The 20,057-nt window shown below is 40.4% G+C and overlaps 1 protein-coding gene across 1 annotated transcript in view; it reads left to right on the plus strand.

Moving 5' to 3' along the window:
• The window catches only part of NAV3 (neuron navigator 3), a 1,048,024-nt gene that overhangs the window by 766,821 nt on the left and 261,146 nt on the right, over positions 1–20,057 (plus strand). The window contains exons 7-8 of the mRNA XM_019514774.1: positions 10,906–10,974; positions 13,826–13,965. Coding sequence (XP_019370319.1) covers positions 10,906–10,974; positions 13,826–13,965 — 209 coding nt within the window. The remainder of the gene's footprint in view (positions 1–10,905; positions 10,975–13,825; positions 13,966–20,057) is intronic.

The following is a 20,057-nucleotide window of genomic DNA, read 5'->3' on the forward strand; positions in this document are numbered from 1 at the left end:
GATGGTCGAGCAACAGGCCATCCATGAAATAGTTTTCCTCAGGGAGATTGGGATCAATGGCCCCTTTAATAGGGCTGAGTTGGATACCATCTCCCAGATCTTCATGGTCCTTAAGCCCTTCCTCAAGGCCACGGAGACCCTCAGTGCTGGTGATACCCTCCTTAGTCAGGTGATCCCTGTAGTGAGGTAACTTCATAGCCAAATGGAGAGCTTCCATGGGACTAGTGATCCTGGCTGAGGCAAGCCGCTATCACCAGATGTGCAGGCACTGGTGAGGCGGCTGAAGGAGAGCATCAGGAAATGGCTTGATCCCTTGTGGTCCAGTACGGTCCATGTGCTGGGTGCCATGTGTGACCTGAGGGTGAAGGGCAGCATATGCAGCAGCCAAAGCCTGAATCAGTGGATGGAGGTGCTGGTAAAGCGAGTCAGGGAGGCAAAACAGCAGAGGCAGGGGGATGTGGAAGAAAGGGATCCTCTATCCCATGCTAGCACGCCATCCACCATCCAGTCTCCTCTTCTACCACAGCCGCTGCCAGTGTGGGCCAAGGGCATGGCTTCCATGGTGGGGTCCAGAGGCACCAGACCCCATTATCAGGCAGGTAGCACTCAGGCCTTGATGGCTGCCTATCTTGCCGAGGATGTGGAGCCACTGCTGTGCGCTTCTCAGCCTACTAGGCAAGCTGCAGCCAGATGTAGCCAGATGTGGCCATGGTTGCCTGGGTACACCTGTTCTGTCCACCAACCAGTGTTCCAAGTGAGAGGGTGTTCAGCATTGCTGGGGATGTAGTGACACTCCACCACACCTGCTTGGATCCCGGTTTGGTGGAGCAGCTCGTGTTCCTCAAGGTGAACTTCACGCTGCTGTGATTCCCCAAGCTCCAGGTGCAGATGGAATGAATGCCACCCTCCTCAATCCATCCACACCTATTCCTTTTTTTCATTTTTTTAAAACCATTTAATGCCCTGCTGTCAGTGCTGTAGGGGGCACTCACTGCATCACCATCCAGCAGGGGAAGAACATGTTCCTGCTGAACTTCCATGCCAGGATGAACTTGAGGTATAGGCTGGGGCTATGGGGAAGAAGGAGGCCCCAGGTCCTGGGCATGACCACTAAAACCACACTCTGCCAGGGTTGGGAGGCCTGGTGGGACTGCTGGAGGCACAGCAGTCTCAGGAAATGCCAGGACTGAGGATCCCTCTGGTAAAAGGTGGGTAGGAGGCACCATAACCTCCAGTCACCACACGCATGCACACAGTCCTGGCTGGGGAAAGCCCAGACCCATCATGTCTTTGAGAGGCCTGAGGCTTGCTGATGTAGTAGAGTTGTGAGGCTCCAGGTGAGTTCAGTTTAGCTGCCTGGGATGCCAGCTTTCAGGTTGAAAACCCCTTTGTCAGGCTGAGGAAGCACCTGCAGTTTGTGTCTGTGCTGTTCCTGGATGGAAGGAATAGTAAAGAAGCCAGAGGCTGGCATGCAATGCAGACAAGAAAGCCAGTCAGTGAAAATGGAAATGGAGGTGTCAGGGGCTGAGGGACAGGCTGGGGTGGGGGATGTAGCAGTGCAGGTAAAATTGGAGAGGTGCCTGGGGAGTCAGATGTCCAGCAGGTTGTAGCACACACACCAACTGCAGGTGCTTCCTCAGCCTGACTGAGAAAATTCTTCCTGATATCTAACCTAAACTTCCCTCGCTGCAACTTGAGGTCATTGCTCCTTGTTCTGTCATCTGCCACCACTGAGAACAGTCTAGATCCATCCTTCAGGTAAGAAGGCTTCTATTAAATCCCCCATCAGTCTTTTCTTCTCTAGATTAAATAAGCCCAGTTCCCTCAGCTTCTCCTCAAAAGTCGTGTGCTTCAGCCCTCTAACCAGTTTTTGTTGCCTTCAACTGGAATCTTTTCAATTTGTTCACAGCCTTTCTGTAGCACGGGGTCCAAAACTGAACACACAACTGCTGTGCTTTATCAGTGCCTAATAGAGGGAAATAATCACTTCCCTCTACCTGCTGGCAACACTCCTACTAATGCAGCCAAGTATGCTGTTAGCCTTCTTCGTGACAAGGGAACATACTGGCTCATATTAAAAAGGTCCTTTTCTGCACTGCTGCTGCTTAGCCAGTCAGTCCCCTGCCTGTACCAGTGCATTGGATTGTTCCATCCTAAGTGCAGGGCTTTGCACTTGTCCTTATTGAACTTCATGAGATTTCTTTTGGTCCATTCCTCTAATTTGTCTAGCTATCTCTGAACCTTAGCCCTACCCTCTAGTGTACCTACTACTCTCCCCAGCTTGATGTCATCTGCAAACTTACTGAGGATGTACCCATGCCATCTTCCAGATCGCTGATGAAATTAAATGAAACTGGTTCCAGGACCAAACCTTGGGGCACTCTACTTGATACTGGCTGCCAACTAGACAGTTTGCAGATGACATCAAGCTGGGGAGAGTAGTAGATACACGAGAGGGTAGAGCTAAGGTTCAGAGATAGCTAGACAAGTGCTTAGAAATGGATTTCTTGTGGAACTGCTACGTGATTTTTTCTGGGACTGAGTTGTGGCTGATGGGTCTGTAGTTCCCCAGATTCTCCTTCTTCCCTGTCTCTAAAGAGGGGCACCATATTTGTCCTTTTCCAACCAGTTGGGACCTCTCCCAGTCTCCATGAGTTTTCAGAGATAATGTCCAGTGTCCCTGCAGTCATATTGGCCAACTCCCTTAGCACCCTCGGGTGCATTGTGTCTGGCCTCATGGACTTGTACATGTCCAGCTTTTCCAGTTTGTCCAGTCCCTAACCACTGTTGTCTACTCATCTTCTCCTGAAACTGGGCTCCCAGGTGTAGCAGTCTGATAGCTGAACTTGCCTATGAAGGATGAGGTAAAAAAGGCATTAAGTATTTCAGCCTTTACTGCACCATATGTCTTTAGGTTGTCTCCCCAGTTCAGTAAGGGTTTCATCTTTCCCTGATCTTTCTCTTGTTGCTGACATACTTAGAAAAACTCTTTTTGTTACCCTTCACATTCCTCACTAGCCACAACTCCAGATGTACTTTGGCCTTCCTAGTTTCATCCCTGCATGCAGGAGCAATACTCCCTAGTCATTTGTCCAAATTTCCACTTCTTCATTTTTGGTGTTTAGCTCATTGAAGAGTTTCCTGCTAAGCCAAACTGGTCTTCTGCTATACTTGCTAGTCTTCCTGCACATCAGGATAGTCTGTTCCTGTACCCTTAGTAAGGTTTCTTAAAACTACATCTGGCTCTACTGGACTGTTTTTCCCCTCAGACTGGCCTCCCAGGGGATTCTGCCCATCAGTTACCTGAGTGAGTTGAAGTTTGCTTTTCTGAAGTCCAAGGTCCTTACTCTGCTGCTCTCCTCCCTTCCTTTCTTCTGGATCCTGAACTCAGTCATTTAATGGTCACTGCTGTACAAGTTGCCATTTGCTTCTACAGTCACCACCAATTCTTCCTTGCTTGTGAGCAGTGGATCAAGGAGATCATGGCCCCTAATTGGCCTCTCCAACACTTGCCCCAGGAAGTTGTTCCCAACACTCTCCAAAAACTTCTTGGATTGCTTGTGCACTGCTGTATTGCCCTCCCAGTAGATATCAGGGTAACCCAAGTTCCCTTTGGGAACAAGGGCCCATGATGTAGACATTTCTGCTTAAGTCTTTGAAGAAAGCCTCATTCACCTCATCCTCCTGGTTTGCTGGTCAATAGCAAATGCCCACCATGACATCACCCTTGTTGTTCTCTCCTCTGACCCTAACCCAGAGACCCTCAAAGGCCTATATTCAGTTTCATACTGGAGCTCTGAACAATCATACAGCTCTTTTACATAAAGAGCAATTCCTCCTCCTTTCTCCCCTGCCTTTCCTTCCTAAATGGTTTATCCCCATCCAGGGCAGTACTCTAGTTATGTGAGCTATCCCATCAAGCCTCTGTTATTCCAAGCACATCATAGTTCCATGACTATGTGAGGACTTCAGTTTCTACCTGTTTCTTTCCCAGGCTCCATATATTCATGTACAGACACCTGAGGTAACTAACTGATTGCCTTGCTTTCTCAGGAAGAATTAAAATGTCTCCCCTTCTGCTCCCTGCTGCTTGTGCTTCCTCTAGGTCACCTTCTTTCCCACTTACCTCAGGACTTTGGTCTCCATCCCCTGGTGAACCTAGCTTAAAGCCTTCCTCACTAGGTTAGCAAGCCTAACTGGAAAGGTGCTTTTTCCTCTCTTCATCATGTGGATCCCTCCCAACAATCCTTCTTCTTGGAACAACATCCCATGGTCAAAGAAGCCAAAGCCCTGCTGATGACAACATCTGCCCAGCCATATGTAGTTCTGCGGGATGCATCTACTCCTGCCCAGGACCTTCCCATTGACCAGAAGGATCAAAGAGAAAACCACCTGAGCCCCTCTTCCCTTCACCCTTGCACCCAGAGCCCTGTAGTCACTTTTGGTCTCCTCAGGGTCTCCCCTGGCAGTATCATTGGTGCTATATAGATGAGCAGTGTCGGGTAGTAGTCAGAGGGCCAGATGCGTCTTGGTATTCCTTCTGTGACATCTTAGATCCAGGCTCTGGACAAGCAGCAGACCTCCCAAAACAAAAGGTCAGGTCAACAGATGGATGCTTCTGTTCCTACGGAAGGGAGTTGCCAACCACCACCAAGGGTGTTGTAGTGGTATCAGACCTTCCAACCCTGGGGACATCTGGCCTGGCCCCTTCCACTGATGCAACATGCTCCTTCCCCTCTGTTGATAGGGTTCCATATCTGTTCTCCAGCCAAACCACTGCAGATGAGGATGAAGACTTCTGCTGGCTGCTGGAGTTCTCAAGCTTCCAGCTTCCACCTTCCTAGGAGTTCAAGTCCTCTTCCTTCTCCAGCACCACCTCTGACAGTCCTTCCTCTGCAGTCCTAGAAGTCTCCTCCAGCTTTGTATTGATGAACTCCTCATGGCTGAGGATGCGTCAGAGCCTTACCACCTCCTCCTGTAGGTCTCTTGCCTGCTCCTGGAGAGACACCACCAGGAGGCACTGCTCACATTGCAGGCACTCCTACACCTGACTGTTGCTGGAAGGAACCTGCAAACCACAGTTCCCACAGCACCAAACCAGCACTTGGATGGAAGCCTAAGTAATTTCATCATTTGCTGCTGTCTTGTCCTTTCTCCCAATTATTATCACTTAACATTCTTAAAGGCTTACCATGCATAATAAATCTGGAATTATTGCATATTTTTGTGTTTCAGATACTAGTTGAAGAACTAAATGGTATACCTGGGAACTAATATGTATGAAATTGCTTTCCCTAGTCCTATCAGAAGTCACTTTTGTAGAATCATTGCATGTTGTCAGTGTTTATACAGGGGTGCCAATGAAAAGAAAATTAAGAGTGAAATTGAAAACACAGAATTCCAGGATACTCAATTTTCAGATGCACCATACTAATAAGAGATAAGCAAGCTGCTTGGAAAGATATGGTATTGTTCTGTATTTTGGCCTGCTTTATTTGAAACAACATGGGGTATGTGAAAGTATCTATAATTGCAACAGTAGTTTCTATTGCTTTCTTAATATTGTGTGGATCCTGACTTGCAGTTGTGTGACTAGGTATGGGTGAACGGAGTATAAGCCCCAGGGGCACCAGGAGGGCCCTGAGGAGCTGAGATGGGACAGCAGCAGCTGTTACCAGCAGTTTTTGGAGAGACCCTGGCATAGCAACAGTCACTGCCAGTGTGCGGAGAGATGATGCTACAGCCGCAACAGCTGGTCTTTGAGTCTGTTGGATGCTGTCCTCTCTCTTTACCATTGTTCTCTTTCATCTCTGTCTAGGGCAGCAATTTGCTAGTTATGCTCCTGGAGTCTCCAGGGCAGCCTACTAAGCAGACTGCTGGGAAACTTGGATCTCTAAGGAGTCATGGGGAGCTAGTGACCGTAGGAACCACAGCTCCCATCTTCTGGCAGGCAAGCTGCTGAGGAATAGAAATCAGGAGCTTTCACTTCAATTTTCTGTATAAAAATAAACATTTTGAGGCAAATTTTTTACTTTCCCATGGAATTCATTGATTTTATGGAAAGGCATTCTGGCAGGAAATTCCTGGCCTGCTCTGATTTGTACTTCCACCATCAATGTGCTGTGACTTGTTAAATCTACTGAATGTTAAAATCCAGGTAGCTTAAGGAAGTAGAATTACTTTGACTTCATTAGAAAAATCCTGCTTACCTCATTTTGAGTGTCCTGAAACTGGTTGTGTGACTTTAAAAATCACTTGGCCATACTGCATGACATCCTGTAAATAACAGGAACAATTCTACATGGCAATCGCACTGTAATGAAACATAGCCCATTGGTTAGAAAGGCTCTGTTGTTAATAAATATGAGAGGATATATAGGGAGTCATTGAATGGGTTTCCTTTGAAGCAGAGTTTTAAAGCACTATCAGAGTGACTCACGCTGTGTATCCAGTTTCCTATAAGCTCTATCCTTCAGCTTCACATGCGTATACAATTTTGAGAGGCTTCTTCCTCCATCCTTCTTTCCTTCCTTCCTGTGTAGTGCTATTTGTCTTTAGGCAGGCATAAGCAGACAGATTTGCTCGCAGCTTGCTCCAGTCTCTGTCACTCATTTATTGTTATAACCCTTCACCCTTTCCCTGCACATATAATCAGTTGGACTGACTATAGCATAGCAGGAATCAGCCAGCCTTCAGTGCATGGGCATTTAAGAATCTTTAGCACTGTTACCATCAGCAATTTCCAGAGCTTCCCCTGCATCTTTTAGAGAGAATCTCTAAAACCGTTGCCCTACATGCAGCTGACTTATTCTTGATTGTTAATACCCATCACTGATCTAGTAATCAGCAATAGCAGTTAACCATTGGATGTTCTTGTATTGTTGCAAATAGGTTAGCAGTCATATCTACCTAGATTTTACGAGTTGGAGAAGTACTAGGGCCTGATCCCTAGCCCTTAAGTCAATGGGGAAAATCCTGTTGATGTCAGAGTATTCTTGATTAGGCTCATTAGTACTGTACTACCTTTTCAGACAGGGATTTCCTAATGAAAAAATGGTTTGGATGTACTCTGACATGCCTATTTTGCTAAGATGCACTGACTCTGCTTTCTTAATGTTTTCATATATATAGATAAAAAAAATATAATACGTGTGTGTGTGTTTAATATCATTATGGCTGTGAATCTGTAATCAAGAAAAATGTGTTATATTGATTGCAAAACATTTTCTTTTTTGTTGCCAAATGATGTCTACCAGCAGTTGTCTGTGATATTGGATGGAAACACTTAAAAACAAGTGTAATTCAAGCATGTTAGGCCCTTGATGTGTGCAAAGATAAAATGGTAAGGATAGGGCCAAAAGTTTTAGAGAGAATATAAGTGCAATGAGCTAATGCATCCAACGTAGCTGGTGCTAGCTGAGAGGTATAAAACAAAAGTGATTAGGAAGTTAAACATAGTTTAAGTTCTAGGGGCTTCTTTTCTACCCTGTCTTTTATGTTACTGTACTTTTTTTTCTTTTTTCTTTCCTTTTTTGGAACATAAATTTCTTTTCAGAAGCAGAAGACCAGCTGTGATGGTAACACTGGCATAATGAGCAGTGAAATGTATGTTAGTCTGAAGTGAAGTAGAAGGTTTGCAAGGTATAAACTAACCGAGGAGGAGGAGGAAGAGAAGGAGAGAGAGAAGGAAAGAGAGGGAGAGGGAGATTATATGAAATGTATATTATATTGTATACTACTGTATGTATATATCTATTTTGGGTAGTCTGTAAGGTGAAAAACTACCCTGGCTTCTAAAGTAAGTACAGTATCTTCTAGGAGATTCTGGAAGTTGGGAAGAAGTCTTAGAGCTGAGGATCCACAAACTTGCTAATGGTTGGGCTACCCAAGGACTGGCATGGAAGGAAAGAGATATCTTGCAAGTGAGCATTTTCAGGCAGCCATATTGCCTGCATTTGTGCAAAGAACCTACTTCCTGCCTATAGTCTAGCACACCAGGACACTGTGGAGTCATAGGTGTTTGCTGCTTAAGTCTGTACCAGAGCTTTGTGTTATTTTAGGTAGAAAAATGATAGTATAGTAATGTTATACATAGCATTCAGAACTTTCAGTTAGTAACTAAAATGCATCCTGTTCACTCTGCTTTTCAAGTCACTGTCTGTGTTATCTGTACTTTACATCATTTTGTCTTTTTAAAACATAATTTCACTCAAATTTTAACATATCATATCTTTCACATTCTATTAGTTTGATCAGTGTAAAGTGACATCTTGGCATTTATGGTCTCTTCAGATTAATGACCATGATGAGTCATGGATGGGTGGGAGACTTTAGAAAACTGTGGGCTTGTCAGATATTTCTTCAAAGTTCATCCTCTCTGGTAAAAATGACAGGATATGGTTGCCACAACTTCTATTATCTAGGCTTCTTGTAAGAAATGTTTGTAGGTAATGAACCAATAAAATATTTTAATATAGCATATTATTACATAATGTATGTTAATGTATATGGGATAGACTACACACACACACACGCACACACACACACATATTTATCTATTCCATATACTATATCTGTTTGTCTATTTATCTATCTAAAATGTATGCATGTATGTATGTATCTATGTATATGTGTGCACAGACACGTGTGTGTGTGTGTGTATTCATATATATATAAACTATCATTCCATAAACTTGTGCTATTAGGGACACTGGACTTTTCTACACACTCATTAATGTGCCATAATTAGCGCTAAATGCAGTAGTGCTGGCACATACTTTTTTGTGACACTAATGTGCAGTAGACTAATTCTACCATGCATTGGTGCATTAGCATGGTTTTTGCCGCCCACGCTAATATGCAGTAAAATTAATCTACTGCGTCTTTAGCATCTCATGTAGATGCACCTGTCCCAGCTACCTGTGGAGGGTTTAGATTGAGAGTGTGGTCGGGGGTAGAAAGGTAAGAAAGATTTATTGACTTAAAAAAACCCACAACTACACGTAGTAACAAGACAAATGATGACAGACAAAAGCAATTTGCATCGGCAACTTATCGGTAGTTCCTCTGATGCCTGATACACAGCAAGCTTCTCTTTCCACAAAGTTCAGCAAGGTTAGGCGTCCCCGAGCAACGATGTCTGAGGGGTGCCAGGAAGGACCCTGGAATGCAGTTCTTGGGCTCCTCGAGGTCCACGGGCCCACTGATCCAGGCAACAGCTAACTAATCCTTTTCACAGAGCTGCATCTTCCTTCTGAATGATTTCCAAATATTTTAGCTAATTTATAGCTTCTGAAGGACACTGATAACGTATGACCACTTAGATTCCTTTTTCTTCAACTGTTCATAGACTGACCAATAGCAGTACAAGTCTTGCATTTCTTTGATAAGGTAATTTTAACTGCTCCACAGGGCCTTACTACTTCTAGGCTTTGGTAAATTTACTAGGCCTTACTTTATACAAGGCCTTACTATATCTTAACTAAACTATATCTTAAACTCTATATCTCCATTAGGCTTTGAGCAACAACTTATAGCGTAATATCTTAACAAATACAGAAAAACGCTTGGTCTAATCTTCATAGAGCCTTCAGCAAGCACTGTTATCACACAGACATACTTTTCAGCTGCCACAGCACCCACTGTCATTCAAAACAACATATTTTCATTGTTCTTGTCAGGATATAATATGCCAGGTTTAGGCCAAAGAACTGAAACAATTGGGGGTTTTATAGTAATTCTTTACCCCAGTGTTAAGACTCAAGGTTGTTCTTTCATCCATGATCTGAGCAGATATTGTTACTAATCTTCAGTTCACACATTTTTAAAGGCCAAATTGACCCCTTTACTGGGGTTTGGTTTATTAACCCAGAAATAATAACAATACAAAAAGGTTCATTTCCAGGTTTCTTTTTTAGGACTGCTGTGCCTAAAACCTAGGCCCTTTCTTCCTGGAGTACTACTCTTACCACCTTTTATAAAAGTTGCTGATTTTATTGTACCAGCAAAAACCATTTAATGTTTTCACAGCAGAAATAGTATTTCTTAGCAGAAACAGAGAGAGAGAAGAGTGAGGTGCCAACCTAGTAAGCAGGGGCTAAATGCAGGTGGTTGCCATTGCTATTGAGAGTGGTGACTGAAAAAATATAAATCTGTGGGACTTGTTGCCAAATATTCACACCAGAGCTGCTGTTTTACTTGACTCGCAGCCATACCCTAAACAGATCTAGGGCCCTGATTTTCTATTACACCTGACCTATGCTTTAAGCCACCTTTGTTCTTGCATAATGTAATACATTAAGATGCAGCTCCTTATTAAACTTACCAATATACCTAAACAAATATCAGGGAGCTCCTGTTGAAATTTCTGTGTGTTTATTAGTTTGAATGATAATGAAGAACACTGCCAGATATGGTGAATAACACCTCTTTATAGATATATTGTCAGAAGGCAGGACTTTTTTGGGAGGTATTATTTAGGTGCATATTTTGTGTCTACACTAGACCTATAGCTGCAAATCTGAATATTTGTGCCTGTCTCACTACCATATTGCAAGTCCAAATCAGATATTTGGAGGTGCAAGTACTTGTATATTGGCCTGAAATTCTTTTTGCAGGCAAATGTAAGTCCTAGGACTTGGCCATTCTGAAAAATTATCCCATGTTTCTTCCTAAAATACTTTCTAGTAAATGAAACAAATTTCAGCACAGTCCATTATTTCATAATCTGTACATCACATTATTCATACAGACTGCCCATTGTGTTTATTCATACTTTGCCAATTACTGTGTTTTTTTCCCTACATGTTCCGTTTGCATTCATTAACTCATAGTTTGCTGGTAAGTGTTTTCTGTGCATGTTCAAAGAAATCCTTTAATTCAATTTCTCTGTTTCTTCTCATACAGTCTGACAGCCAGATATGCAACTCAATCTAATCACAGTGGAATTGCAACCAGTCAAAAAAAGACTTCTAGGTCAGTTAAAATCTCTAATTTATTGCTTGTTAGTGATACTCCAGCTAGTCAATGCCCAATGGTATTTTATCCTTTGGAAATAAATGGATACTAAGCAATGTGTATTTGTGTTGTAAGTGCAAGCTTTGCAACATTAAGCTTTGTCATGGAAAGCCCTTCCACCTTGAAAAAAAGATTTGCACAGTGTCGTTAGTCATATTCCTGGTTGCTGTGTATCCTGTATCTTTGTACCCTGCATGTAAAATACCAGCTTTGAGGGATTAGTGGAGGCAGGGATTTTAGTGCTCTTCAGCTTCTGGTTCAAATTCTTCCTTTGCTTATAAGTAAAAATGTGTCTGGAAGTCCACCCTAATTCTTTATAGACATTTTGTCCACATCTTAAAATTATGACACAGGTTATTTAAGGAGCCCAGGAATGGAGAAGCAAAGTTTTAGAGGAAAAAGGATCACTGACTGTCTGTATTCCTCTGGGAGGAGCCTGGTGCTACTCATGAATTACTCAGGTTTGGAACACAAAAGCACCACAGTTCAGGCTTGACAGAGCCGTGTGCAGACGCTGCTGTGTTTTTCAGTTTTAGTCAGTACTGTTAGTATCTTATGTTCATGAGCACTAAAATCCAGCAAAAAGTTCCCGGAAAGAAATACCCGAATTGTTTTTACTCCTGTTGTCAGTTTGGTTTAATTTGTTTATTAATTACACTGTTTACTGTACAGTTCATTGCTGAGAGCAATGAACTATAAATCATGTAATCCACACTAAAGTTTGCATTGTATAATACAGCGCACTAACACAGTCTGAGATGCTGGTGATAGCTTGCAGTGAGCTATACCAGAGTGCAGCTGCTTTGTACCTGTGATCATAGGTCTTCAGTTTCCTTTATTGCTGACGCTCCTGTCTTGTCCACCATTCAACGTATGTGAGGGCCAATGGTCTTATTGTCTAATACTTTAACTCTGTAACAGTGTTTCCAAGGCCCCGATCAGAGGTATGTGATCTGTCCCTTACCTGTTACTTCCTACTTTGCATTTCCGTAGTTGCTTAACATGATTCTGCAAAAGCTATTTGAAAATAAAATTCAATTAAACTATGACTGTCAATGAAGCAAACTGGAAAGGGTGTAGAGTAAATGACCTCATGTATGATGTGCTTACTGTTTCAATTTCTAGGGTTCTGGCATGTAAAATATGTGCTTAACTACTCTACATTTTAACAGAACAGATGAGTTTCCAGTGTTACACATGCCTTCTCATTGCTTTTTTCATTACCTTTGACAAATGATCTCAGGGCTCTTGCTGCCTGTCAAATTAGGGTAATGAGAAAGAGCAAATGAATTTTTAAGTTTGTTTTAGTGCATTCTTCAGGGAACAGAAGATCACTAGAACTCATGGGTCATGGTAAAGGTTAGAATGCATACAGCTGCAGAGTAGAGACAGTCTGCTCCGGTCTCAGTGCAGAGACTAGAGGTGCAGGCTGGTGGCCAGAATGAGCTATAAAAATAACAAATGGATTAGCTCTCTGAGGCTTAAATTGGTATTATAACAGAATGTGAAGCTGTTTATACAAGATATCTAATGAAACTAAAATGACTTTATATTTCTGATGTACCAGTGTATTAAGCAAAACATTTCTAAACATTTAGCGTTTTGAAATTCTTTGTAATGTTATATCTTCCACCTTTTTTATACTGTATTTCCATAGGATGGCACTTGCATCATTTGATAACTCTAAAATAATTTGTATTGTTATTAGCTGATGCTAATCACACTCCAGTAATTGATCATTATCAGAATGTGGATATTGCTTTCCTGTAGTAAAGCCTGTGGAGGACTTAAGCATTTTATTGCGTGTCGTATAAAAAAAAAGTGGGGGGGGGAGTTAATTTCAGTGTTAATACAGAATATTTGAGGCAAGCATCTATTAAATAATTGTGTATCATGGAACTGAAAAAACCAGAATAGAGTACAGGCTAGTATATACTACAGACAATGGTTCATAATTTTTTCATAGCATTACTGCACAGCAAGGTTCAGATGGTGGCAGCAAATACTAACAAATGAACTGGATAGTCTGTGTATATTCTTACATAGGAGATATATCGATAGATCTATATAGATATATAGATCTATCGATATATCTCCTATGTAAGAGATATATATCCTGTATATCTGTATATATACATATATCCTATGTAAGAGATATATATCCGATATATCTATATAGATAGATAGATAGCTATCTCGATATCTATATAGATATATATGGATATATCTATATAGATATAGATATATACACACCTACTTCAACATTTAGTTTCAGTATTCTCCATTTGAAATAATAAACATGCAAAACACTAGTAGCTGGAGTTACTAACCAATATTTATTCAAAATGTTTGACAGCAGAGGATGAATAAAAGTGGCTCTTGTGCTAAACACAGCTAAGTGCAATATTTACTAGTCAGAGATTTGGGGTATTTTTTTCAAATGTTTTATTTTCAGGGTTGTTAGTTTTATTATATTTATACCACAAAACAAACTTGATGCATTTAAATGAAGTTGACACTATGCTCTGAAAGCACATTTAGGTGAATCTGTTGTAGCAATGTTAATGGCAAATGCAAAGCATCCTTATGTGTCCTGTGATGCTATAAAGCATCATTTTCCCTTTTGTGTGTTTGAGGATAATTTTTTATTTTCACTGTCAAGTCTAACTAATTTGAATCCTCTTGTACATTGTTGCTACGTGAACTCATTGTTGCTGGTATTATATTTGGGTCTAATACTTGACAAACTGGCTTCTTCCATATGTTGGCATCATGTGCAACAAAGTAATTTCTGATTATGCTGTTCCAGGCTTCCAGGTCCCTCAAGGGTGCCAGCTGCAGGCAGCAGTACCAAGGTCCAGGGAGCTTCTAATTTAAATCGGAGAAGTCAGAGCTTTAACAGCATTGACAAAAATAAGCCTCCACAATATGCAAATGGCAATGATAAAGGTAAGCATTTTAAAAACCTACACATTTCTGTGCATAGACATTACAAAAGAAAAGCAGCATGCCAATTCTGGAAAACAGAAGTGGATTCACTATTGAGAGATGGGCTAGGAATGTTGTATTACTCTTATGATGTGATATAGGGTTACGCTGGATTTTAGTTTTGTAGCTGAATTGGGACTAAATTCAGGGTTTGGGTTAATCAACTGTGAAATCTTGTGAGTTGCAATTGATTTTAGCTCATACCTGTCCAAATCTCATGAGAGAAACCAACTATAAGATGAAATGATATTGCATTGTGGAAATACTGGGAAAGTCTTAAAGCCTTTTGGAATCTATAAGAAGACTTTCCATGGACTGCAGTGCTGGGGACAGAAATTACACATATGCCAGTATCAGTGATCAAAAACTGGTTCAAATCTGTAATACAACAGAAGTTCAATGCACATAAACCACTTTCAAAATGGCTGAAACTGGTTTAAGATAAACCTGGAAGGATGTAGTATTAGACTTAACTAATTTAGGTTAAATAGGTCTATTGAACTTCTGTCCCAGATCCCCTCCAGATTCAAGTTAACTCACAGTCCCCCAGCATCCCAAGATTCTTTGCACCTCCCCAGCTACCCTCCCCCTTATCCCCTTGCGGAGTGGGCAGGGTAGCCTTGGCCCAAGCTGTCAGCTCCAGCCCAGCATAGAGGTATGCTCTAGACCCCCTCCCTCAGCTTCTGGTCTGGGCCACTGTAGGCATGTTGCTGCACTTCCAGAATCAAAGTGAATGTCTGTTTACTTGCTTATCCATTCAATCCACACAGTTTAGACTAACCTGTGAAGATTGAATCCATGGAGCTTTGGGCTTTTTGACTGTTTGTACTTAGCCCAGTAGATTTTGGCTCAGGTCCCCTGTAGAATAGGTGGGTGTAATGGGATTTCAAACCAGAACCAAATTAATCTGGATCTGGGGATTCAAAATTACATGCAACTTGTTGAACTGTTCCTGGGGTCTGAATTCAAGGTTCATATTTTGCTGCCTCCTTGAGTACAACTGCCATGTCCAGATTTTGAATTTTGCAAAGGGATGGGGGGTACAGATGGTGTGGTACATCACCACATATAAAAACATGTTTTTCTTTAGTTAAAAATAAACTAAAAGCTTTACTAATGTGGTAGGAGCTAAGGTTCTATTATTAAGGTTAAGACTGAAACAAAAATAAATACAACTTCATTAGAATGAGTTAAAAACAATCTGTAGAGCTGTGAAGTGGGAGCTTCATTAACAAGAGCAGGTAACAGATGGCAGCTTTGCAGAACAGTGGATGGCTCGATTGGTCAAGACCACTGAAAACAAGAGAGCATTGTTAACAACTGTGCCATGAAGAGTTTAGAAGGGATCAGTAGATCATAAGGAGCCATGAATTCAATTGACTCTCTCGCTGCTGCCTGAACAGAAATGCTGCTGCCGCTTCTAGGAAGTTGGTTTTAAACTATATGTGGACCGGGAATCAAAGGGGAGCAGGGGCACGCGAAGACTGCAAATTCACAAAAGCATCCTCTGGGATCTGCTCCTGCAAGCTGCCATGTTGTCTACTGATTAGTTTACTTCTGTCTTCAAATGCACTACTTTCTGATCTCTTACTTACGCTGTGGAGCCATCATGACCTTCTTTGTTCTCTCTGTCAGAAAGAATAATGTGAAAATTCCATTTTAAATTGTGTAACTGCTCTGCTCTTCCTTTTTTCTCCATGTAATAAACAGCATTTTATTCATGTCTCTGGCTTAGACTATAGTTCAAAATGATACAATATACATAGTAGCCATTCGCATCCTTGGGGTCTGTGGGAGGAACAAATATGCAGTGAATGTAGTTCATCCAAGCAATAGGCAGCTATCCAGATTTTTTTTTTTTTTTTTGCAAAATTCTGATGAGCACACTTTGCCCCTAGCAGGATTTGAAGATATAAACCCATTCTTTCAATAGCTATTTTATTATTTTTACTGTGAGGGATAAGTGTTTTGGATAGGTCTGTGGTAAATTGTATTTTATCAAGGGTTTGTTTATGGCAAAAATTAAAATTATGGAGAATACAGAGCATGTGTTGAGCAGACACAGTAGAGTTCACAAATACCACAGGAAAGTTATGAACTAGGAGATATGACTGCTTGAATGTGAAGGTAGGTACAGTAGTTTAGGTTTGAGAGAGACTATCTGATTTTGACATTGGTACAAAAGTATATAAAAGTGAAATTACTAATAGGTGGGATTGTTTTTTCTCCATATTTCAAGATTTTAATTTTCTTAGTTCATTACTTGAAAAATGTTTTTGGACTGCTATGGTTAGCCTTGCAGTGAACATTTTATGTGGCATTTTGTGTGATGGATTTTCTTTACTTTCCCATTTCTTCCGTGTGCAGAATGAGAACCTTGATGAGATTTTTAGCGAAGTCATCGCTTGCAAGAGCATAAGGGCTGCTTTGTGTGTATATAATCATTCGATTCATTTTACAGGCTATAGAAAAAGTAATGTTGCATATCTATGGAGGACTTTATTTCAAAATATTCTGTTTCTGCTCTTTTTACTTATTTTCAATAACAACCGTGTGAATGCAAAAACATTGGTTTTACATGAAAACATAGGCAACTGCCAATTTCTTTTACAAACATATGTATAAAATCAAATTTTAATGAAGGAAAACAACCATTAATAGTACTGGGTTAGCAAAATTATATTTTATTTAATATCCCAAAACAACAAATGGAAAACAAAACCATCACAATATACCATGTCAGTTCTTTACATGCACCAAACTATTTTTTAAAGTTAATTACTGTGATGTACATTTTTTAATGTTGCTCTGACATTTTCAAGTACCAATTTGTGTTTTCCATATATAACATGGGCATCATTTTCTAGAAACATTTATTACAGGACAACCTTTTCCCCCTAACATTCCTACTACTAAGTAATAATAATAATTGACGTTTAGCACTGAAGGAGATTTCCATAGCTGTGCAGCCCACAAAATTGAGATCTGTCCTTTTCATTTACTATTTTTTACCTGGGTTATAGCCATTTTAGTAAGGTATACAGTGCTTTCAAAATGCCCCGAGTATTGATCATTCTGGTAGGTAAGTATTATATTTGACTTTACAGATAGGTAAGCGAGGCAGAGATGTTAAACAGCTTGCATTGTATGAGCAGGCATTATAACTCAGGAGCACCAGACTGCTATTTCTGTGCTCAGACCACTACTAGCAACACTTATCTACCATGTCTCTCTGCAGTACAACTCTGTACATGCCAGTATTAAGTAAGCATGAGTGTAGTATGGAGTGCTTTTTACAGGGAACATTTTCAGGAAATTGCAGTAACTGGAACTCTAGCTGCTGTATAATTAAAAAGTTTTCTGACTCAGTGACTGTTAGGGATGATCATACATCTACAGATTAAAGAGTGCAGTGCAACCAAGTATGGACTCAAAATCAGGTATGATCAAAATCCTTATTCAAAACTTGGCAGTTGTTGGACCTTTTTTCGGCTTAATTTATGCTTTATAATAATTTCTATATATTGTATCACATGGGGAATTATTCATCCAAGTGAATTCCTGCCCCTCTTGAACTTTGCCATTTATTTCGATAGAGCCAGGGTTTTATCTACAAACTCATTCAAGCCACAGAAGGATAGGTAGATGTTACTTTACATTGCTTCAATTAAGATTTGCAGTCCTGAGTACATAGTATATGCCAAAGATAGGGTGTCACTGAAGCAGTCCGTGTTGGCCAAAGGAACTATGTTTTTTAGAGTGGTTTCTGTCTTTTTGGAACATCTGGTTCTGAATGAAAAAATTAGACAGAAAATGGTACTAATATTTTTTTGATTTTTAAATAATGCAGATAAAGACATTTAAATTATTTCCTTCCCCCTTGTTAGGAAAAGAGCACTGAAATATGTTTATCCTCATATCTGCTGGCTCTTTGACCACACCTCGTGTATCAGTTTAATTATTTTAGTCAGTGTTGTTATAATGGTACTTACTCTTATGCTTTATTTTAAACTAAATCACAAAGCAACAGACTGAAGTGTGCTTACTGTGATTATTAAATGTACCACATTTTGAGAACCATGTACAGCATTAAAGGATTGGACTGACTGGAAAAATAGACTTTTTTCTTTTGAGATTAGGAAAGACAAATGTCCCAATTAACATTCTTCCTATGTTGTACCAGAAAAAAAAGACTTTTTGAGAATTTAAGAATATAACACTTCAGGATTTGAAAGCATCTCCATAGTCATGAATTCAATCCCCAGCTGTTACAAGCCACCTCATTATATCATCCTGCTCATAAACTTACCAAGCTTATGAAGCTTATGTGGGGTTTAAACTACCCAAATCTTTTGTAGTAAAAATGAGTCATCTGAGACCTCATTTAAAAAAAAGTACCTAGTAAAAGTGAATGATGAACTGATGACCGTGTGTGTCTAGTGTAAGGCATTTTGGCCTGTTTTTAGGTAAATTTATGTAGTTTTTCCTTGAAAAAATGTTAAAGCAGTAGTAAGTTGCCAAAGTGGGCCAAACTGGCTTGATGGACTTTGCTTAACATCCAGGGGTCTCATGTTCATTGTCAACAATATATTGGATAGCTGAAATTAGCTTCCAGACCCAGCCTTTGCAAAGCCCACGTTGAAGTGGAAATGGTCCTTCATATATCTGAGAAACTTTCTGAAGTATTAGAAAGGGATTAGAAAAGGTCTCACAATAAAAACACCTTGGCCCTTACAGAGCTCTCCAGATTTAGCAGCATAGTATACTTGATCATCTTCATTATAGTGCATCAGATTTCTTGTTTAGCTACTCATCCCTTTATACATAGTAAAATATTTAAACTATTTCTAAACACAAAGACCAAAATGCTACAATCACGACTAAGACCCTACAGTTGCAACTTTAGAGCACGTATTCCACCACCCCCCAATTCCTTTTTACACTTCAGAGGGTGAATATTTTTGACAAACCTAAAATAAAACTGTAACCCTCTCTTCACTTTGAGGGCGCAGAACATTTCCAGTTGTGCACCTCAGTTGACTAAAAGGGACTACAGAAGTGCATGTAATTCTGTGTGATACAGAACTTGGCTTGGAGATATTGCGCTGCTCTTCAGGTAGGCAAAAGTGACTATTTCTACCATTGCACAGAAGTAGCCAAAGTATTTTGTGAGTGTATGGGGGAAATGTCTATAGCTGTGTATTTCCTTAATATGCAGCTGGGCTTCAGAGGAAGACTGGAAATGTTATGTGAAAAATCCCCAAGTATAGGTCTATCCTATTGAGAAAAATACAGATTTTATTAATACTAATTCATGTCTTATTTTGTGTTAATTATCTCGTTAGGTGACATGGGGCAAAGCCTGGCAGGATTCTAGTGTTGACTACTGTGAAAATATCTGTATGCAGAAGAGTTAGTGCAAGGTGCAAGTTTTCTATCCTGACAGAAAAAGTATTCTAATGGTTCAGAGCTGGTTACTGATCTAGTAACTTGTCCTTCCATAGATTTCTGCCACGGAAATGCCTCTTTTATATGATCTTGCAATCTTCATGCTCCTAGCAGGAATAATCTAGGCAAGATAAGTGGTGGGGAAGGGTTATGTAGGTAGTTGTTTACAAACAAACCAGCTACAACTGAACTGTTGTGAACTGAATACCAAAACACAACCATGCTCTTAGTTTGGGACAGCGTACCTACCTATTCCTAGAATGGGAACTGTAGGAAGGACTTTAAACTGATTGAATAGATGTGTTACATGCTGGAGCAGAATTTAACCCCTTATGTATATACTTCAAAATATAGCTATGTTAGTAGCTCATAAAATTTAGCTTGATCATTGCTGTTTTTTGTCATGTTCAGATCAGATTTTGGTGCAATTTTATAATTTTGGAATGAACACTTGGTGACAGATTCTGTTCCAACTATTAGGTGCTTATACAGACTTAGGCACTTTAAGCATGATTCTGTTTCCCCCCAAAACACTGTTAATATGAAGGTGACAGTGGGTCCTCTTTTTCCATATTGCTTTTTTTTTTTTTTTTTTTTTTTTTTTA

This window comes from Gavialis gangeticus, unplaced genomic scaffold (assembly GCF_001723915.1).
Source record: "Gavialis gangeticus isolate Ggan-Ray unplaced genomic scaffold, GavGan_comp1, whole genome shotgun sequence".
In the NCBI taxonomy this organism is placed as follows: Eukaryota; Metazoa; Chordata; order Crocodylia; family Gavialidae; genus Gavialis; species Gavialis gangeticus.